The sequence below is a fragment of the Chrysemys picta genome, chromosome 8, assembly GCF_011386835.1.
Source record: "Chrysemys picta bellii isolate R12L10 chromosome 8, ASM1138683v2, whole genome shotgun sequence".
Classification (NCBI taxonomy): Eukaryota; Metazoa; Chordata; order Testudines; family Emydidae; genus Chrysemys; species Chrysemys picta.
The window spans coordinates 76,283,840-76,307,131 of NC_088798.1; the positions used below are offsets into that span (position 1 = coordinate 76,283,840).

Here is a 23,292-nt window from a genome sequence, read left to right on the forward strand (position 1 = left end):
CATGATACTGCTGGGATTGTCAGTGCTGAGCATGGATTTGTAAAACAGGCCTGGAAGTCATGCCTAGCCACACAAGCAATCAGATTCCAATCCCTATTCAGTTCTAAATTGCCCTCCAGTTTTCGTAGTCTCTTCCCCCACCCCAGAAGTCACCCCCACACTAACTTCAGTAACAGTTGAGTTCTCTCCCCCATCCTCTGCCTGAGAAATCCCTGCCTTTTTGCGAGGTATAACCCTTAAACCATTCTAGCTTGTTTTGATCCTCCCCACGAAGGACTAGTTCAGTCTCTTGCTAAATTTGGCTTCGTGGCATTTGATTTGGATTTTCAAATTACATTTAAATCAATTGTGGTTATATTGTAATTTGTTGCTACCTTAATGACTTATAAGTTCTGCATACAAAATACAATAGCTAGCCAACTTTTAAATAAAAATAAAGATTATTACTTTAATTTTGCTGCACATCTAAAGATAGTTTAAAAAAAATCTGATTCGCTAAAAAAAAACTAAGGTAATGTGCTTATTTTGGTGAGAGTCACCGAACAGCCTAGGGCAGATAACCTTTAAATAATGTTATTTTAACCCTAAGAACAAAAATGACTCTTCCAACATTGTGTGCAAAGAAACTAGCTCATTAACCCTTGAATGCCAGTGCCTCTGGCATACTCTGAGTCATCTTTTAAAAACAGATCTATTTTGCCTATAGTATCTATAAATGCAGTGCATTTGTAGGGTAGCATAAAAGCTCTTGTATAATATAGATAGTACACTTATACTGATGAGGACAAGATATAATTTGCTTGGAGAACAGAATAAATTCAGCAAAAATATCCTTTCAGAAACCTTATATGAGTGATGTAAATGTTTATTCTGATCAGCATTTTTGTACTGTAGTAGCAATACCGTGAATATATTTTAAGTCTGATTTATTTTAAAAAGCGTAGTAAATTGCTAAGTTGATCAAGGTAAATCAAGTCATACCTTCTTAACACAGCAATGACTAGCTCTGTAAAATTTAATTACCGTCAAAATGATTAAATCCAGAACAGGTCATTTTCCTTTTTTTAAAAGTGTGCTTTTAAATACAACAAACTTTGGCCTGTACAATTCACTAACTTAAAAAAAAAAAAAACACAAATTCATAAAATTTAAATAAGACAGCAAAATTATACCTTGTAGCTAAAGTTATCACAAATAATATAAAGTCTAAATTGTAGCCTGAATAAACACTATTCGCTGGATTTCTTTGCAAGCCCAAGGCAGGATGCATAGCAATTATCAGAAATGAGTACAATGATGAATTTGCATTTGAATGCTGGGGGGAAAAATGCTAAATTTACAGCACGACAACATACCAGCTGATAAAGCAACTTTATTAGTGTCCTGCGGCAAAGTACATTAGTAATTTGTAACCAACCATTAAAATTCTCATTTTGTGTTATAAAAAAAGTAATCAGTTTCCTCCATGATGCATTATATGTTTTACTGAATTTCTTATGGGTTCTCCTCCTGGAGAGACATACATGAAAAACCCTTAACAAAAGGCCTATTGCAAAGTAACCAGAAAATACTTTACCCTCAAGATGCTTTAATGGGCTTTAATTTTCTGTCAAATAGCTCTAATACCCACAGCTCAAGTAGTGTCTTGGAAAACAGCAATTTTAAACAAATGCAACAAAAAGCTCTATTCCAAATTAAAAAAGAAAAATCAAATCCACTCAGGTTAGAAAAGTGTGCGACAGTGTATTACTTTTCCAGATGTTTTTCCACTGCTGCCTTATTGTATAAGAAGCACAGCTAGCACCTGCTATCCTCATATTCTAACACACAAAGTTTATCCCCTACACACACCATGTGTGAATACACTAATGCATCCATTAGTAATTTAATTCTCTCTTTTGAGTGATGTTTTCCTCTTGATCACAATGTAAAACTGCAGTCATTGAAAGACGTAACATGACCAGCTACTAAGGTTAATGATTAGTGTTATTGTAAGATTCTTTGGTTATAGGATATATTTTAGTTTAGCAGAGTTATACAAAATAATTGTCACCTAGAAATATGCCCCTGAAGTCTAAAAGCAACCTAATATTAAAACATTTGCAGACTGAGGTTGTATTGATAGGATTTATAAATTTGAGTATTTCCCCATGTAATCTAAACAAAGTTATCCAAATTATATTAAGTAAATACATTTTAATGAATAGTAAACTTTTGAAATCCTTAGAATATTAAAAGTAAAGTTCTAGAAGTAGCAGTAGTGGTCTGAAAGAAAAACTTCTCTTTAAATACTCTCCATTGCCTTGAACTCGCTGAGAGCCTGCACAGGATTAACATGTTTCTTCTGGGATGCTCTTTTGATTTTGGTTTGAGTTTCATCCTGTTTCTCTCTCTTGACCAGAGGTTTCTTCTCTGGAGCCTTCATTTTCCAAGACACAGCAGGAAGGTTCAGGGAAGCCATTCCTTGGGACTTTTGATATTTAGTAGATGCCACATAGGAAGCCTTCACTGTTTGCACCACTGCATTCATCAGGTTCTTTGCAGCTTGGATCAGAGACATAGCACTGTCCACCTACAATAGATATCACAATCATCATCTGTTTTTGGCAATGCCCATGACCTGCTACGCACTGCAAGAACTAAGCAAACACAAAATGTTTCAGAAGCTTTGTGACTTGAATTTTTAGAATATTTTAAGGTAATTCATCCTCTTATTAAGGAACCCTCAGCAGGATTTCCAGAAGTGATGCTATGTTTTCTGACTCTTGGTAATGAGAAACTGACTCATACCATCAGACGAATGAGCAATATTTCTGTGCACTCAATGGTGCCTTTTCCATATTTATGGACTATTTAAAATATTTGTACTTGGCTGTTTGCTGTCAGTCTTGTGGCTGCCCTATCACAGCAGCTTCCACTTCAATTAAGTGTATTATAGCTATGATGATATCTTAATCGCTGATTGATAAATATTTAAATCACACTGGCATATTAAATCACATTAAGAGGAAGGTACTATTAAGCAGTTTCAGCCAGTGATGAAGTCCATGCAAGCAGGATTAAAATGAGGAAAGCTGCATTAGAGAAAACAGTTCTTTCAGAGTAAGGAAAAGATGAAGGGTAAAATTATTCCCTGGGAGACCGAACTTTAGCTCCTGCCAAATTACCAGTGTATAGATGAACCCAGTAGAGTAGAGGGCCACACCCAATTTGCACAAAATTGAGTAGATTATGTCAGCTGTTCTCCTTTTTCATATAGGGGTGTGGTTTACAGAGACCAGAGATGCCCGCAAGCAATGCCGCAGTTCAGACAGGTATGGCATGAAGGATTACATGCTAGGATCTCAAGTTTCTGCTGGATGTTTCTTCATATTAATGGTAATAGATAGAAGCTGCCTTTGGGCTGTAATTTGGGCACCCAAATGTAGTTTATTTACCTAGCAATTTTTTTTATTGAAAAAAGGAGAACTTAAGGGGAGGAATGGAACTCAGCTTTTCTGTTGCTCATGCCAAGGTCCTTTTTAAAGAGAAGTTGAAAGAAAGAGGCAGTCTGAAGGAATTGCATTTATGGCAAGCAGGGGCAGAAGGAAGAACATGCAAAAATGCAATGGAGAAAGCAGACAGTGGGGCAGATGAGAGTTGAACTAGGGGAGGAAGCTGGGCAAATGTCTGAGCATGATCTAGGGCATGAAGGCTGTGTGCATCAAAACAGACCAATACCACACAGTCTTGCTGAAATAATGGCTTATCCTCTCCAATTCTAGGAGTCTACTTTGAGCCCAACACTATGCAGCGTATGCTTGTCCTATTATAACAACTCACTACCATTTTAAAACAATATATTTTAAGTCTATTTTATTGCCATGAGTGCCCATATGTATAACAAAAGGAATAGCTACATACACTTGAGAGTTCACATGCATAAACCCCATGGCAAACTAACAGTCAGATTGATTAGGACACTCAGAACAGGCTGTAGACCACATTACTGATCTTTAGTGAGCCTTGATTTTGTTAAAATTTCTGTTCTAACTGAAAGCCTGGGTATTAAGCAGGTATCATACCACTTGTTGCCTTTTGGCAGCCCACTGCACTACTAAACTTAAGCTAATGTTTTCACCTCTTGGTAAATTACTACATTTTTAAGAACTGGTTGGCACAACCAGTCTTGGGGTTGTGCAGTTGCACTGTGTGCTTCCTTTTCATTCTAGTCAAACTGCTTATTGGCTGCTTTGCCAACAAACTGGTGCACCCACTAAGACTTGGAGTCTCTGGAAAAAATAAGACTGTGTCCTGGCTTTGAAAGAGACTTAACCATTGAATATTGTGACCCATCAAATCTGCATAGACGGCCACCTACATCAAGCTCATGTAAGTGTACAGATCAAGTATTTCCTTCCTAGAACTCAAGACATTTTAGGATAATAAACTGCATAGGAAGCAGGTTTCAGCACTTGGATTCTAAGCTGAGCTGCAGATTCACTGAGTTGATTGTTTCAGGGAGCTGCTAACTGCAAAATTTCTTTTTCAGAGGGTCTGCTGTTCTCAGGGTCTGTGTCCTTTTTTAAAAATAAAAATACAGCTTTTCAAAAGACTACTTGTTGTAGGTCCTAGAATGGTCTGAAGCAGCTTTTAGCCTGCATGATCCAGAAGCGGTATAAGGCTCTCCCTATGATTTATATAGTTCCAGTGTGCTTGATGCTTTACAGATTAAGAGAGCCCTTTCCCCAGGGTGCTCGCAATTTGGTAGCTAGTGACCAGATCTGAATGGCAAGTCTGTGCTAGGCCCTGGTGTGCTCCCCTCCGTTCAATCAATCTAACCTGCTTTCCTTAACCTAACCAACAATTTGGAAAATATATTTTTATCTTCACTGCTCTTCACAGAATTTTTCCAAATGTGAAGAAATCTGCAAAATTATGCAAAACATGTGGGAGGGAAACAGCTAAATTCCTGAATTTTCTCGCCTGGATTCTCTTTGCCATAGTTCATTCTATTGTTCAGTGATGCTTTGCCAAATTCTTGCTATGGAATTGTGTGTGTATTTTTAGTTCAGGGTATAAATTGTTAATATTTATTTTTAAAGACAGAGTGCCTAGGGTTACCATATTTGACAAAAAAAAAAAAAAAAAAAAAAAAGAGGCCCCTCCATGGGGCCCTGGCCCCGCCCATTTCCCACCCCCAGCCCCGCCCCAACCCCGCCCTAACTCCGCCCCCTCCTCCCTCCCACTCCCAGCCACACGAAAAGGGCTGCCCGAGTGCTACCGGCTTCACAGTTTGCCGGGCAGCCCCCAGACCCTGCGTCTCCGGCTGGCGCTTCCCCAGCGCAGCTGGAGCCCGGGAAGGGAAGCGCCCAGCCGGGGGTGCAGGGTCTGGAGGCTGCCCGGCAAACTGTGAAGCCGGTAGCGCTTGGGCTTCGGGCAGCCCCCATGCCTCCGGACCCTGCGCCCCCGGCCGGGCACTTCCCCTCCCGGGCTCCGGCGGCGCAGGGTCCGGAGGCATGGGGGCTGCCCAAAGCCCGTAGCGCTCGGCTCTTAAACAGAGCCGAAGAGTCGGGGAGGAGCAGAGCCGCCGCGGCCGGAGGCTCTGCTCCTCCCCTGACTCTTCGGCTCTGTTTAAGAGCCGAGCTGCCCAAGCGCTACTGGCTTCGGGCAGCCCCCATGCCTCCGGACGCTGCGCCGCCGGAGCCCGGGAGGGGAAGTGCCCGGCTGGTGGCTGGGGTCCGGAGGCAAGGGGGCTGCCTGAAGCCCATAGCGCTTGGGCAGCTCAGCTCTTAAACAGAGCCGAAGAGTCGGGGGAGGAGCAGAGCAGCCGCGGGAGGGGAAGTGCCCGGCCGGCATTTTCCCGGACATGTTCGGCTTTTCGGCAATTCCCCCCGGACGGGGGTTTGATTGCCGAAAAGCCGGACATGTCCGGGAAAAACCGGACATATGGTAACCCTAAGAGTGCCCAATTCAATGGGAAGCAGTGGACTATCTTTTACAGCACAGATTTTCATCCAATAATGTGCTAGAGGCCAAAAAGTGTTGGGAAGATTTAGCCATGTTCTTATTCAATGAAAAGAGATAAAAATAAGGGGACTGTAGTAAAGATACTAGCCTACTGATATGGACTGATTTATGTCTGAAGGATATGTAAATTAAAAAGGAATTTTATAATCACAGTAAAACCCTAGAGCACATTCTTGTATAACAACATATCTAGTATTTTGACACCACAATGCCTTCAGCCTCACAGATAACAGCCATGCATCACAGATGCATAGCAACACATGTTCTGCTGCATCTTATCGCTCAGTTCCTCACTTCTGGCAGTTTGAGCATGTCCTGCTGCCAGTAGTGAGAGGGTGGCAGAGAAATCTCTCTGGCATGAAGGTGCTAACATTATGTAAAAGTTTGTTACGTTGCCAGAACTGTTTCAATTACATTTTGTTTCCCATTTTTCTCAGCTATTATGCAGCACTCACTATTCCTATATTCCTTACAGCAGCCACTTGTACGTGCAAAAAGCAGTAAAGTGAGAAATTGTACAAGATACTTGCACAAATGAGAAACTGTACAAAGGTTTCTAGTATATGAAACACCTTAGGAAAGATCAGATTTTAAATTGACTTCTAATGACTCAACTGTTAGTACTGAGTTACCAATCCCTTTTGTCCCTCCATAGACTAAATCCTGTATTAACTCCCCAGCATCATTGCTGATTTCACCCAATTAGAACATAAGTGACTATTATAAACAAGTTAGAGCGTGGCAAAAGATTTAATAAATGTAGCCGTTTCTCTCCTATGTAATCTACAGCATGCAGATTCTTCTCAATGAGAAAAAAATCTGAAGTACAATGAAGACAAGAATGCATTTGCTAAATTGATGTCCAGAGTAAGGAATGAGGTTGGCCTTACAGCAGCTTTCAGCTGTCATCAAATAGTGGAGCAACTAAAAAAGTTTAACTTCAGGGCATAGTTATTTTGAAATAAATACCCCTAGATAATTACAAGGTCACCCTGTTCAAAGTCTCTATGAAAACATGGGGTAGATTAAGAAATATACATAAAATTATGCTGATTAACATGATTTAATCCCACTGTATGTAAAATCAATAGCCTGTGGAAAAAGTGGTAGAACATTACAAATTTATAGTGAAACGTCTTGCTGAGGGTTATTGGCTAGTAATGAAAGCTGAAAACTAGTTTGAAGATCATTAAGATGCTGATTCTGCCTTCAAGTAGAGGCAGTTATAATATTTGCAAGGGTTTAAAGTTTGGACATAAATCCATGTACCGTTCATTTTATCTATAAGCCTTTAACACAAAAGCTTAAACTGGGAAAACTGTTCAACCTAGAAAGAAAAACATGAAATGGAAATATCAGATCTTACATACCCCAGAGACCACCAGTTCTCCTCCAAGGTTTTGAACTTCTGCCTTAACTTTGCTACAGATGTTCAACTGATGGCAGTATAAAGCAATACGCTGTAGATAGGCTAGAAGGTCTTGTTTGCAGGCAGAATCTGGGCACTGAAAATAGAAAATTGTTATTTCAGAATTTTGAAAAGCAGGAATACTATTTTTTAAAGCTAACTACCCTGACACCAGTAAATCCAAAAGAAGCTTAACTTGTTCAGCTATGTATCTATCATGATGAATACACTCAATTTATGTATTTATAGACATCCGGTCATCTACTTTCACTGACAAATGGTATGAAAAAAGTGAATAAAGAAACAGTGCGGTAATGAGTGACCATATTAAAAATGGAATACACATTTGTAATCTCTGTACAACAGTTGTGACATACCACTAACTCCACACAATATTTCTAGTAATGTAAGGCAAATGATAATTCTGAAGAATTTCTTGCATTTGAGTTCAAACCCCTTATTTAAGCCTAAATTAACTAGCAGCAAAATTTGCATTTAGAAGTAATTAAACATTAGTATCTGCAAAATGTTGAGATTGTAGGATGAGAAGTCATTGACTTGCAAGAGATGTCAAGTATCAGAGGGGTAGCTGTGTTAGTCTGGATCTGTAAAAGCAGCAAAGAGTCCTGTGGCACCTTATAGACTAACAGACGTATAGGAGCATGAGCTTTCGTGGGTGAATACCCACTTCTTTGGATGCAAGAGATGGTAAATCAAAATGTGTTCTCAAACATTGGCTTTGGGAGACAGGACTTTCATGTTCTCATCTGCTCTTCCACTAGCCTTGCTGTGTGATCTTGGGCAAATTTCCTAGCCTTTTTTGTTAACAGGTAGTATCTGCACACCACATGGATACTGAAACTGTATTTGTGAAGCACTGATACAGCACTTTGCATCCTAAGATCTCAAGATAGCATTTGTAAATCTTACTTGCAACTCTTAAGAATAGTGTCTTTGTGCCTCGGATGCTGATCTTCCATTTTAAATGAAATGCTTGCATTAGTGAATAATGACCCCTGTAATTCCTCTTACGTAGTATCTCCAAAAGAACAGATATGTAGTCCTGACTACCTCAAACTTCTTATCAATGTGGTAACTCCATTCCTGACAAGGTGTGAAAGTGCTTCAGCAAATGCTATTGCATTAAATCACATAGATGCACATTTTTTAGCTGTGTAATAAACTGACTACTGGGCACAGTACTGCAATAGAGAAGCCCATTTGTTCAGCTCTTGTGGTGCATTGTGGAAGGAGAACATGGTCCCCTGATAGAACAAGGTGATAATATGCTGAATGACCTTAAAGAGTCAAGTGCTCTGGTGTTTCTCAGCCTCATTCCCATATCAAAAACAGAGGAGCCCATCCGAGTGGCAGCCACAGTTCACAATAAGCTCTGCACATTTGAGATGAAGAGGGTATATGCACAATCGCCTAGTGTATAGGAAGACTGGAGTTTAGCACGTATTGTAGTTATCTTTAAAAGTGGCAGTAGCACAGCTAATTGGCATGGCTTCTGCCAAGAAAAGTCTCTCTCTCTCTAACCTATTAGAGATCTTTGTGTGTGTCAAGAAAATAGTGGATAAAGGATAACCAACTGACAATCTGGAATTTCAAAAAGTTTTGACAAAGTCCCTCAAGAGAGGCTGGTAAGAAAACCATGTCACAGGGTGAGAATTAACATCCTGTCATGTTAGCAACTAGATAAAGGGACACAGAACAAAGAAAGAATGGTCAATTTTCAACATGGCAAAAGGTTAGCAGGAAAGGGTCACAAAGTTCAGTACCAATACCGGAGTTTAGCATATTTATCAATTACATACACTGAAAGGACGTTAAGGTTGCAGGATTGAGCACTCAAGAATTATCAAATGCCAAAATTAAAATGATCTGTATACTGAGGCCAAGAAAGATTAAGCCCAACGTCAACACGTATCTCCACTAGTTCTGGGTGCTAAGTGACTCAAGTTTGGCTGCAGTCACCTAAAGACCTGCATCTTCCAGAGCATTTAGCATTTTTATAGCACTCAACATATAAAGCACTGTACAGACAATTAATCCTCCACTTCCTGGAAGGTAGGCAGCTACACACTTGTAGTAGAAAGAACTTGAAGCATGGGGTCTGGGGCCTGAATTAAAGTGACCAAAAAAATCAGGCCTTGCTGATATTCAGCAAAATTAGCAAGAGTCAGGCCCTGTTACAAGGCAGATGCCTACTTTCAGGTTCACTATGCGATACATGAACTTGGCAAGAACAGGGCTGGCATTTCAAAAACACAAGCACTCCTAAGCACGATATATTAACATAAATACATTCCAGAAGGATTGTGCCAAAACACCCCAATACCAGGTTATGGTGTAAACTCACTCCACTAACATAATACAGGACACACTGACCCTTCCTAAGGATAAGGTCAGGATGACAGGGTCACGGCTAGAGATGTTTTGATCAAACCAACGTGTACAAAGTAAAGGGTGGTAACTAACCACACCAGAGGGGCAACACGTAACTTGTTTGTAACAGTGTATAAAAGAGGGGTCACTGAATGGGTGTCTTTCTCTGGCTGAGGGGGGAGCGGAAAATCCCGCTACTCACTGAGCCAAGTTCATTGTGATGGGCATACATGTATTAAGTTGAGATTGTAGCACGTATAGGGCACTAATACCGTGCTTTTTTGGCAATAAACCTGGCCAAGTGCCTTTGCCATTGAAGAGAGTCTATGGTCTTCCTGGGCAGTTCGATCAAAGTCTGCTGTATGGGCTATCTGGCCAGAGCCAGTGCAGCATGCAGAGAGAACGCACGCAGCCAACAACCGACAATAGATGGAGAAAGAGGAAGACCAAATGACTTGCCCAGTGTCAGACTGAATCAGTGCTTGAGCCTAGACTAGAAATCAGGACCTCCTGACTCCTACCACTGAACATTCCTTCAGATTACACTGCCTTGCTCTCAGAGCTGCTGAGTAGCCACAGGTTCCACTGACTTCAGTTGTAGCTGTGAGTGGCAGCTTTTAAGACACCTTGAGCCTGATTTTCAGGATAGGCACCAAGAAAATGAGGAACACATAACTAGTAGTCACCTGTGAAAAGGTTGGTTTAAGTGATTTGTCCAGTGGCACATACGAAGTCTCTGACAGAAGCAGAAACAGAACTGGATTCTTCTAGGTGGCATTCACCTGCCTCACAACTACAACACATTGCATATTGTGTTGAATAGTTTGAACTACTTTGGCATTTTATTGAGTTCTAAATTAAGGAAATAGACATTGGCCTCACTATGGATAGCTCAATGAATGAGGGCTGCTGCATGTTGTGCAATGGTAAAGAAAGAAAATATTGTTCAGCTGCATATGGAATGGGATAGAAAGTAATGTATTATGGTGTTATTCCACCATACAAACATCACCTGGAAAACTGTGTTCAGTTCCGGTCATTCTACTTCTAAAACCTAATTGCAGATCTGGGGGTGGGGATGGGAAGTTTGTTCCAAGACTGTTTAGTTCATAGAGTCCGATGAATGAAAGGGAATATGATGAAGGTATACAAGATAAGGAATGGTATCAAGAAGATTAAATAGGAGCACCCAATGTATCGCTGCCCCTTCATGTTATGGCAACAAGGATGTTTAATTAAACTAAAAGGCAACATTTAAAACTGCTAAAAAATAAACACTTCTTTATCAGTCAATTAACTTGTGAAAGAAAGAAAATTAAGTAATGTTTCACAGCATAAATTAGTCATTAACTGATTGGGGGGGGGGGGGTGTCAGGAAGAAATGGCCACTATGAGCAAGTTATTCTCAACTCCCATGACATTTTTTGCAGCTCCCTCAAAAGGATCTTGTATTGGCCATTGTCCAGTATCCTGTCTCTGACTAGATGGAGCATTAATCTGCTGTGGTATGGCTCCCATCAAGGAGGTAACCATCTCTGTGACTGTTAGAGGAAGTCAATGTCATTCACATTCATCAGTTGGCCTCCAATAGCTCAAAACTGGAAAACTTGCTGAGGCACTTAGAAAAGCACAACAAGATTTGGCTGTTAAAACTCAAACCCAGGATTGCTAATCATACAGACTGACACCTGACAAAAACACCACGCAGTAAAAATGTGAACACATTTTTACAAGATCTCCTAAGAAATGGAACCAAACTTTCTTAAAGAAAACAAGGCCTCTCCATTGGAATTTGCTTACTAACAGAAAGCAATTGATAGATTCAAGTTGGCAGGCAGAGCCATTTTCCTTTCCAGCATAACAACCCCATTTTAGAATCTGAACATTGTAATTTTTGTGGGTTAAACCTTGACACGGTGCCAGTGGCCCAGAGAGCAAATTCCACTACATGCATAATACATGAGTTTTGCATCATGCAGTTACAAAACCTGTAAGAGGACATTTAGTGGAGGAAAATTTTTTATTGCCACTGGATAATCATTTTGGCCACACACAGCAGCAGCAGTCAAATGAGAAAGCACTAATCCTGCATCAGAAGACATTTTCCCAAAAGCAGCCTTACATTGTGTGAGCATTAGGCATAATCAAAATCTTGCCTAACGTAAGGGTGCTAGAAGAGGCTGCTATTATTTTATTGGAAAGCTGGGGAAATGCATAAGCTTTCCCTACTGGTTCACTGTGATTTCACAAATTGACAATTGATGTACCTCTTACAACTATCAAAGACTGGAAGCAATAGAAATTTGTCAGAGTGATTTGTAAGTGTTCTTGTAGAGACAGGAGAATGAATTTTATGAGAACCTCCATTGTGCTGCAATCATTTCAATTTCTTGAGGTATTTGCAACTTACTAATATTTCCCCCGATTCAAAAAAATCCTGATATTTTGAGTGAAAGATGAAACACCTTTGGGAAAATCTGAAGTTAGACACTTTTCAGCTGATTTGAAATACCTTAGATAATAGCTCATTTCCTTTGAGGCCATAAAAGCTATAAAACTATTTGAGAGCAGGAGTTAGGATTTCCTGACACAGTAACATGAGGGGCACATTTCACCTAGTGCCATGTGGTTAACACAACATGACAGTGCACCCCTTAGTTCAGTTCCTGTTCTTGGCATATGAAGGCATTAACACTCCATTGAAATGGCTGCATTGCAAGTCTTCTGTAATTGAAAATAGTTCTACATTAACAGATTACTGCACCTGTTTCTATAGATGCATCCACACTTATGGTGGCACGTAGAGCACAGCCACGACACACACACACGGGTATAATAGTAGCGTAGACTGAGAGGCATGGCCTAGGTGACAAAAACAGAGCGTTCCCGCTGCTGAAGCCTTTCCCTGCCATATGTAGTTACACATACCCTATATGCTGCTGCAAGTGTAGCCAAGGCCTGTGAGTATGCAAGCAGACCCAATGAAATATATAAGCTGAAAGCTTAAGAATACAGGGTATGAAAAAAGTTATAGTCTTGTCAATATGACTAACCGTCACCACCTGCTTGTCTCCCCATCTCCTCATGATACCTGTCAATTTTTTAAAAAGAAAGACTTTTCCAATCAAAATAATCCAAAACATGCATTTAAAGAGTTTTGTTGTCTATTTGTTGTGAGAGCACATGGCTTTTCATCATCTGAGTGTGTGCGTGGAACACTACTTTAACTTGTAGCAATAGACGACTTCAGCTAACAGAGTTCACTGTAGATTTCCGAAGGCAAGCTAATTCTGAAATCTTGCCCTGCTTGTCTGAAGAGGTGGCATCTCCCTATTCTTCACCTTAATGCCAGGACTTCACTCACTGCTGATATGTGAAGGGGGGAGGGGGAAAGAGAGGGGAACCATTTGAAGCAGCCTTTCCACGCTATTCCATTGAGCTGCTGTCAGTTTATTAATATTAAACATTCAGTAAAACTAATAAATTTATATCAGTCATAACAATTGTCTCTGGAACCTGGATGAAACAATTAAAACATCTGCATTGGTTTTAAGAGTTAATTCTTTTTTAAATAAAAACAGGTCTCATTCTTGAATCACATGCTGTGTATTTGTATTCAGAGAGAGAGAGAGAGAGAGAGAGAGAGAGAGAGAGAGAGAGACTGACCAAACTACCTATAGCTGTGCGAAAGTAAAACTTGGTTAATCACAAACCTCAAACCTAAGCTACTTGTATTTCAGGACCTCTCAGGAGCATCGACTATCATGAACACCACAGATTCCTTTAGCCTTAGATGTCTGTGCTTATCAAAAATGTTATCAGATAGAGTAAGATTTTTGTTTTATTGTGATTGTCACTGTGGTATGAATACCTTGTATGATAACATGAGCACTTAGTTCATTATATGACTGATCAAGCTAAACCCTGTTAACATTTGCAGTGACAAAGCAAAGCTCCATTGATAGTCCTCTTGCCAATGGGCTTTAAGCAGGCGAGTTCAAGTACAGAATAAGGAAACAGCTGCCTACCCTGCTGACACTGTAGTGCAATATTAGTGGGAATGGTGGCCCTCTGGATAAAACAAACAATAAACCTATTCTGCCCATCTCTCCTGTATATCCATATAGAAGACAGAGATCCTGTGGAGCATTTCAAATATAACTCACTGATAACTCTACTCTCAAACATCTCCACAGAAACAGGAAGATTAAAATCAAGGCTGTGCCTGATCTATTGCTGGGAGCATAATGATCTTTACTGTTTCAAAGTAGCAGCCGTGTTAGTCTGTATCCGCAAAAAGAACAGGAGTACTTGTGGCACCTTAGAGACTAACGAATTTATTTCAGCATAAGCTTTCGTGGGCTGCAGCTCACTTCTTCAGATGCATAGAGTGGAACACACAGACAGAAGATATTTATACATACAGAGAACATGAAAAGGTAGAAGATCTTTACTGTGTGGCCTACAGAGTCACATTGTTGCTTTGCGAAGCACTCAGGGATATCTCGAGTAGGACAAAACCAAATTCTATTCTTTTCAGCTAATGTAAAGAAACTAGGTGCCTGATTTAAAACAATGAGCTGTTAAAAGTATCTGTATGCGTTCAGGGGTTTATGTTGATGGGGCAGCAAAGCAGTTGGGAGAAACAAGGTAGAAGAGCTGTATTCACAAAGCGATTGTAGAAAACTAGATAGGTAGTTAAGCCGCCAATCCCTCTCAAGGATCCATACAGAACAATTACTCAGTTGTGATAGAGGCTTATGAAGATAAATTATGACTTACATGGTCAGCAATAGCCCGTCCCAGCTTGTCCATCCTTGACCCAGCCTCTGCAATTTTCTTGGCTGCACTAATCACATCTGATGTATTTTTTAGTGGTCCTTTACCTCTGCAAAACAAAGCAGATACTACTTTTTGGCACCAAAACAAGCATGTTGCTTCTCTCTCGTATTCCGTTTTCCTGACTCCTTAACTGAACTGTATTCACGTGGGTAAGGTGGACATGCATAATAAAAATAAGCAGCTCACAGGAAAGTTATCACACATGCTATAGTGTATCAATAGCTCTCTCATTTGTAAGTCAAGTTTCCCCAATGAGTTCACAAATCTTTGTCAAGTTGATAAAGGGCGCATGTTTTGTGGAAAAAAAAACGTTATTAGGCTATTTATACCTATTGTTTCAAGCAATGTAATATTACCATATGTAATAGTATATTTCAGAAGTTAAATATGTTTTGTGACTATCTAGTTTTAATGGAATGTTGAATCAATGCCTGAGAAAAACCTTATCAGCTTAAATAAAAGCTTTACTGTTAAATTTCAAACCGCAAGACAAGTTTAAACATGTTCAGGAAAACGACCCTAGTCCAGATTTGTGAACAGACAAGCCAATTTATTATCTGGTCAATTTATACCAATTTGTAAGTTTTTAAATTAAAAACACACCGACAATACTGCTACGTTCAAAGCTAAAGTTGTAAAAATGTAGGAATTTCAAATATTTGCACTTACAAAAGTTAGGGTTATATTGGCCAGGGCATTTTACTGAGAGAAGATGAACATCTGAGAAAGTTAGCACCTGTACAAGTTGAAGTACATGAAAGAGGCTCACCTGGTGAAGTCTGTCATTTCCATCATAATCATACACATTTGTTTTGCCAATACAATAATATCATTACCGCTGTCATCCCATTTTGACACTTCAGCATCCAATTTACTCTTCTCTTCCTGGAAGCTTGCTACTTGCTCAGCAATTTTAGCTTTTTGCTCTTGAGGGAGTTGAGCCATGATAGCCTGAAATAAAGTGATTTTCCATATTTCCTTATTCAGTTATTTGTAAAAAGGACTTTTTAGAACAGTGTCACTAATAACCAATCTAAATGATGCACATAGAGAGAAACTTTAATAGGCTTCTTTTGACCTAAAGGGCAGATAGGCCCATTTCTTCTCATCTTGAACCAAAGTTTACGACTATATGATTATCTACTAACACTACAGAATAAGGGCTACCTGGACAGAAAGCTGCTGGGCTGATTTTTCAAGAACTGTAATCATGTCTGTTTAATAAAATTGCTAGACACCTTCAAAGAAGTTTAAGGCGTACGACTGTATTTTTTCTTCCCTTTTCACAAAGGAAAGTTGTATGAATGAGGACAGAATATCTTTTTGTGTGAAATACAATAGTTTTAATGACAAGCTATCAGGGTGGATAAAAAAATCAATGTGGTTTTTTGTTTTAAATTAAAATCAGATTTTTATTTTATTTTAAGTTTTTCATTATGAAAATAAACCTGTTTAAAATGAAATCTGATCTAAGCTTATCTAAAATGTTCAAAAGATAATAAATCCATAAGCCTCTATTAAAGATCTCTGAGTTAAAGGCTGCTCTTCTACATAAAGAAATGATCGAGGAAAACAGCTAACTTTGGAGGCCAAGCTCTAGAAATAGAGATCTATAAATAGATAGGTCATGTGCTGTGTTAAGGGCTTGATCCTTGGAGGGACCAAAGGGCTGTGCTACTGGCTGCAACAGACTGGCAAAGTCATCAGAGGTGTTGGGACCCAGCCTCTGACTCAAGGAGAGGATATCATATATCTCATCAGAATTATCCACTGAGCCCACCTGGGTGGTTTCACAGTCATATTTTATAGCTTCTCCCTACCTGAGCTCTGATTGGCTCAGTTCTGAAGTTATGAATATTTATATATTTACTATTGCACTCATGGAAAAACACCCATCTGCTCCGTGACTACCAGCCCTTGCTTCTGCATAGTTCTGGGCACTTCCAAGTAAATGGCCTTGGTCTCTCTCCTTGTGTGTGTACACAGATACACAAACAGAAAACCATTAACGTCTCAACTGCCTCCATCTATCTCTAAACAAGTAAGATACTGCAGTGCAAAAGGCATGTGGGTTACATGAGCAAAAGTCTTGGACTGTTATTTTGTTTTTCTGAGGATAGGGGTCATGTGAGAGTTAGGGAACAAGGGAGAAGGAGCAGAGCATGCAAACAGAAAGGAGAAACACTGGTGTCAAAGCAGGACACTGCAGGAAGAAGGGAAAACATTCTTCAGAGCACAGACTTAGTGTTGATTTCAGCACCAGAGAACTGGAGAAAAAATTACCATGGCTGCAGGTCATAAAGGAGACCCTATTTGGAAATATTTTCAAGAAATGCCTCTACCTCTGTGTAAAAAAGGAACATGTGGCCAAACAGTGCAAACAAAGATGCAAGCCCTGGCTGTCAGAATGAAACATTATGAAAAATGCTTCTCAGAGAAGGCAATGTCTCTCAAGATGACATGGGACTTGTCTGAACAATCTGGATCCACTGGTTAATAAACTTTTTGCACTATTCTTATGGACTACCTAGGCCTTACTATGCTAGTAAATGATAAAATAGGCAACAGATTAAAGAGAAATGTAGATGATATGCTCGTTATACTGAAATATACTAATTCCATAGCCTAGGACAAATTGCAGAAAAATTGCTGCTGTACTGCTGATGCTGTTGAAACTTGGAAAATTTCAAGGAGATGCTGAAGAAATACTCAATGAAGTTAAATTGCAGACAGTAAAGCAGATGGCTCAACAACCTTACTCCACTTCATTTTCTTGCCAATATTCTCAACCCAACATACCAGGGTAGATGCCTAAATGCTGAATAAGAAGATGCTGCTATGACGTGCATATAATGATCACCCATCAATCATGCCAACCAAAATAAATTTCAGGGATGGAGATGAAGCATTCAAGCAGTACATGTTTGCTGCTGCTGTTTTTGAGAAAGTCACTCCACTGAACTTTTGGAAGTCACTAGCTAAGCACCTGGAACAGTCTGTTGAAGTGCTAGGCCAGCTTTTGACAGCAGTAGCCTCTTCTACAGTCACAGAAGGTCCAAATGAAGAAAATATTCTAATTCATTTGAAGTTGAGAAATCAACTAGAAGTTGAAAAAGCAGGAAAACTTGTCTCTCCCTTCCAGACTATGAATAAAATACATGGCAGGAGGTGATGAGATATACACCTCTACCCTGATATAACACGACCCAATATAACACGAATTCGGATATAATGCGGTAAAACAGTGCTCTGGGGGGGCGGGGCTGCGCACTCTGGCGGATCAAAGCAAGTTCGATATAACGCGGTTTCACCTATAACGCGGTAAGATTTTTTGGCTCCCAAGGACAGCGTTATATCGGGGTAGAGGTGTATTAGTTTTAAAAGTCTGAAGGACAGGTTAAGTAACTTAGGAGACTGTTGTCTCATTTTCAAGAGACTTAGGCAAGCAGGAACTTAAGCTCCAGTCACTTTCACGTACACATATTTGAAAATTTACCCAGGCTGAACTGAAATAATCAGTTTAATTCACTGACTACAGTTAACCCTTCTTTTCCTTTAACAAATCACTTAGTTGTAAACATGAAATAGGTTTTGATAAGAGAAGTTTACAACCCAAAACATTTAAGGTTGTTTTGTTTAATAAAAGATTTATATGCTATCTTACGTGTTTGTTTAAATTCCAGTACCATGCTGATGCAGGACACAAATCATAAAAAAAGAGTTAAGTATCTAGTAAATAAGCAATATATCCTTCATCATTTTCTAATACTAAAAATGTCCAATTAGGAATCTGAAAATATTAACCTACATAACTGCTTAAATAAAAAGTATAATTATAATGTACCCTCCTAGATAGCAAAAAGATGTACCAAGTCTACATAAAGGCTGTATTTAGTTGTAAATGAACATGTTTTCATGGTTATATCAACCAATGAGAGCACAACTTTCTTTAGAAAGTAACTAAGTACAAAGCGAAAAGTTGGTTAAAATTGATTATTTAAATCAAGACTTTGCACTTGGTGATTTAAATCAATCTATCCTGCAAGCTACACATGGGTATTTCCAGAGAGTTTAGAACGAAGATTACAACGTGAGCTTTCCAACACATAGCTGAAGTGGTTTATTAGGTTGTGTTTACCCTCAACATGCAAGATAGAAACTCAAATCTACCCTTCTTCCAGGAAAAGTAGGAACACTATAGAGCTGGGTAGCAGGGCTTCCATTACAATAGCAGGAGAAAAGGAATTCAGTGGTGGCAGATGACAGAACAGGAAGCAATGGTCTCAAGTTGCAGTGGGGGATGTCTAGCTTGGATATTAGGAGACACTATTGCACTAGGACTGTGGTGAAGCACTGGAATGGATTACCTAGGGAGGTGGTGGACTCTCTATCCTTAGAGGTTTTTAAGGCCCAGCTTGACAAAGCCCTGGCTAGGATGATTTAGTTGGTGTTGGTCCTGCTTTGAGCACGGGGTTGGACTAGATGACCTCCTGAGGTCTCTTCCAACCCTAATGGTTCTATGAAACAATGACAGACACCTGGTATCAGGCTGTGCCCAAAGTACACTACAGATACTTGACAACTTTTTTTTAGTTTGGAGCGAGTGGAAGAGGGGAAGTGGAGAAAATTTTTACAGGAAAGAACACACTCCGTGCAAGTATGATTCCAAAGCCAAGTGTGCTAAAAATTTGATAAACAAGGACCAACTGCTCTTGTATGGTTTTAAGTGACTTTAAAATGAAAGCACTGAAGTACAATATTGAATAATTAATGGCTGAAAAAATATAAATGGTATATTAAAGTAATACAGCCTTTACTGTTGCATTTATTTCCACAGTTGTACCTTAGGTCAATAGTGTTTTATGCTCTTGGGATGATGCCACAAAAGATTTCTGGTGTTGGACACTTTTTTTTTTTTTTCTTAAACTGTCATAGGAAAAGAAGTTGGCTGAATAATTTTTTGAGGCTGCTGTCTTTCAGCAGACCCTTTGTTAAAAGTCCAGTGGACTTTCTAAAAGGCTTTTTGTAGAAAATGTCTAAGCTTGTGGCAATATCTATTTCTAGTCTGCAGTTCCAACAACCAGGAAAAAAACAAAACAAAACATCAATTTGCCACAGATGGACTTGTTTACCAGCCAAAAATTCACATGCCTAAAAAAATGGGAGCAACTATTTCAGATCTGTGATGTGAAAGTTTACAGTAGTTTACCGTAGTTTACCAATATCAAGAGGATTCTGGTCTTTCAGAATGCCCAAAACAAAGCAGACACTGATGTTTTTAAAATGTAATGTTTCTCTTAGCTGCCTTTTAAGGCAGTGGAAAGGAAGAGATTAATGTCAGTTTTCTGACCTAGCATTTTCAAGAGAGAAATAGAACCAGACCAGGCTTCTTAAGTGATAGATTTAAAAATTGGATTTTTAGAACTAGTTAAAACTGTTTCTTGTAGAAGATATGTTTAAAATGTTTTCCTTACTCTTGCACTTTGCCCAGCAATGAGCTGATCATCTTCAGTTTGAACACTTGTTCTGCTTCTGACATCAAAGTCTTCAGTCTCAAAATCAGAGTCATCCAACTCTTCAGGTGTCTAAGAAAAGAAAAATAGAATTCATCACAAGTCAGTCAAGATCAACAGAAGTGAATCCATCTATCCACACCCAATAAAAAATACCTTCTGGTCAGCTGTTTAACGTCAGGGGTAGAAGGAGGAGACAGAATAACTACAGTGCATTATTTAGGCTTTCAACTGAGGGTAAGTCAGAATTCTCTCCAGTTTATGTTATTTGTATGACTATATGTTTGACTGCTCAAACCTGAAGTTTACAGTTAAGTAATTGCAGAGTGCCCTAAAACGTGTGCTAAACATGGAATAAGGTTAAAGGAATGTACTCAAGATTTGGACTACATGAAAAGACAGTTACACGGAATCCAAATTACATTAGCAAATATATACATGTGTGTGTATATATATCTCCTCAAAATATGTTCCACTCTATATGCATCCGAAGAAGTGGGCTGTAGCCCACGAAAGCTTATGCTCTAATAAATTTGTTAGTCTCTAAGGTGCCACAAGTACTCCTGTTCTTTTTGCGGATACAGACTAACACGGCTGCCACTCTGAAACCTGAAATTACGTAAGGTATACCTTGTGCTTAATTGCTTTATTCAGAAAGCCCACATCAAAACTCAAGTCCCAACATCTTTTAAAGCCTATTTCAAAATAGCAGCTGTTCTATTGTTTAGGACAATTAAAAATCAAAGCTTCCACAGGGTTAACAGTAGCTTCATAAACCAAAATTTATTCTTACCATTCTCCAGGCAAAGCTTAAAATTTGTAGTTAATAGGGTCAATTTTTATGCTATAGGTTAAGCTCAGCTGACCTAATTCCAAATTGGAATTTTTGCTGCTGTCAGTATAAACTGCAACAAAATTTTCATAAAGCTTACGTTTAAACAATATCTACTTATATTAAAATACTACATCTTTACCTAGGCTGCCACATTTTTATGACAATTTTGCAGGGCTGTAGTAATAAGGAACTTGACTGAATAGTCCAATATTTGCTATTAATAGGTTGAAAAATGTAAGTAGCTCTTACCTGCTCCTTTCCTACAATTTAATTTTTATAATGTGTTTTCCAATACAGGCATCTTGCAATACAAAGGAAGATTATAGATGGTTGTATTAACCATTTAGCCAAAAATGCAGGCTGGTCAAGTAAGCTTGTACTGAACCTAGTACCTTTCCCAGCCCCCACTTTACATAAGAGATTTCTTCATTTTCCTATATGAATGTGAGAACGAATGTGAATCAGTGTAAAGGCATGTAAGGTACTATTCTCTAAGCAAATGAGGAAATATTCTTGTGTGTTTGTACTGTTTTTGGTTACCAAAACACCTGAAAATACAACTAAATACTGATGCAATATTAAATGCATTTTATTATCTGAAGGACTATGTACAAAAGACTTATCACTTAGATGGACTGCTCTGAGTATGTTCACTCTTCTCTGAATACTTAAACTTACCTTTTTATTATTTACTCCTGTTAGAGCCTCAGATATCATCCAGCTAACTGGATTCTTTTCTAGTTTAGGTAGGAATAATGTTAACTATGTGTTAATAGAACCTACTATCAAAGCCTGAGCCAGAAAGAATGCAGCCCGACTTTCAGAACCCAGGCTATCTTTTGACTCTAAAATGGAACAAATCTGATATGAAGACAGAGAACATTAAAACAATGGCACTGAAAAAACTTGCATCAGTTGTCATAGGTTAACAGTTCAGTGGAGAAATTGGAGCGAAGGCATTTTTGCCCTCCACAAGCTCCTTTGTGGGTTAATTTTAGTCTTGGAATTGAGGTACAAGGCAACTACAGCATTTAGCATTTGATATCTCATTCTGTTACCACTGAATAATACTGTCAGTCAAAACTAATGAACTTCTTCCATTGAAACAGTGGAGATAATGCACACTAACACGACAATGACAGCTGTGCAGCTTTATTGTTTCAGATCATAACCTTCTCTCCATGTTCCCACTCTCCACCAATATCTCAGTGATTTCCTGTACTCCAAATTAAATACAACAAATCCAAGTGAATACATGAGAGGTTTCTGATGTGTAGTTTTGTCTTGCAACATGGACTCAAGAAGGGAAGTATTTACCTTTAAAGAAGAAAAAAGGGTTCTGCTCATGCACGAAGATTTTAGCTTTAAAAAAAATATTACTTAAAACAAAACAAAAAAACCCCTATTAGGCTTTTCAGTGACTTTTCCTCCAAGGATACGTGAATAATTAGTCAACAGATTTCCCCATTTAGACCCTAGTTTCAACTTTAAATAGTTTGTTTGCGCTGACTTTGCTCAGCAGCATTCCTTTTCAGAGCAGGGTTGCTTCTGAATTCCAATTTGAAACAGAAAAGCCTGTAAAAATGGCGCTCCTTCTGTTATCTCAGTTTTGAGGGCTCTATTTTATTCTAAGTAAGTTGTACAACTCAAGCCCTTCAGCAGAAAAACACTTGAGTGTTTTAACATTTTGACTTTTTTTAGGTCACTTATGTGTCACCACTGAACTGCCTTTAGCTACTGGCAGTTGCAATATAGCCATGGAATCCTGACATCATAAATGTGGCTTCTCCCCAGCACAGACGAGCAGCATGAGGGAGAATGTCAGGATTCCTGGTCCTGCCAGCTCTGCTGATTGCTGCAGGCATAGAATTAGCAGCTGTACCTCCTTGTCCTGAGCAGCAAGACTCATAGAAGGGGGTGAATAAAATTAATTTGTAGCATGTGAGGGAAGCGGGATCCCAACTAATAATGGTGCTCCATGGAAAAGGGGTATATATCAAAGTGTCTTAAAACTGCTTCCTGCAATAGTTTCTCACTTTTTCTCTGCCCTCCTTAGGTTTTAGTTTAAACAAAGGTAACAAATGAATATTATGAGGGTTGTTACAGTCAGTGATGTGCTGGGGTTACATACTGCAAATTTACTCACCACCAAGACATTTGGAACCAGTGGACAATATGAAACCTCTACAGGAAAGGCTCATTTCCAACCTTACAAACATTGTCTTGGGTAGAGAGACATTCACTGTTGAGGCATGGGAAGAAGGGGAGAGGGATAGAAAACCTTACATCCATTT

The 23,292-nt window shown here is 39.1% G+C and overlaps 1 protein-coding gene across 1 annotated transcript in view; it reads right to left on the bottom strand.

Annotated features, from left to right (window-relative positions):
* Nucleotides 1-1,352: 1,352 nt before the first annotated feature.
* Nucleotides 1,353-23,292, bottom strand: part of CTNNA1 (catenin alpha 1) — a 214,369-nt gene continuing 192,429 nt past the window's right edge. Inside the window, exons 14-18 of the mRNA XM_065555883.1 lie at nt 20,125-20,235; nt 15,420-15,601; nt 14,591-14,696; nt 7,380-7,514; nt 1,353-2,572 (exon numbers count right to left, since the gene is read on the bottom strand). Of these exons, the coding sequence (XP_065411955.1) occupies nt 2,285-2,572; nt 7,380-7,514; nt 14,591-14,696; nt 15,420-15,601; nt 20,125-20,235 (822 nt within the window). The 3' untranslated portion in view covers nt 1,353-2,284. The remainder of the gene's footprint in view (nt 2,573-7,379; nt 7,515-14,590; nt 14,697-15,419; nt 15,602-20,124; nt 20,236-23,292) is intronic.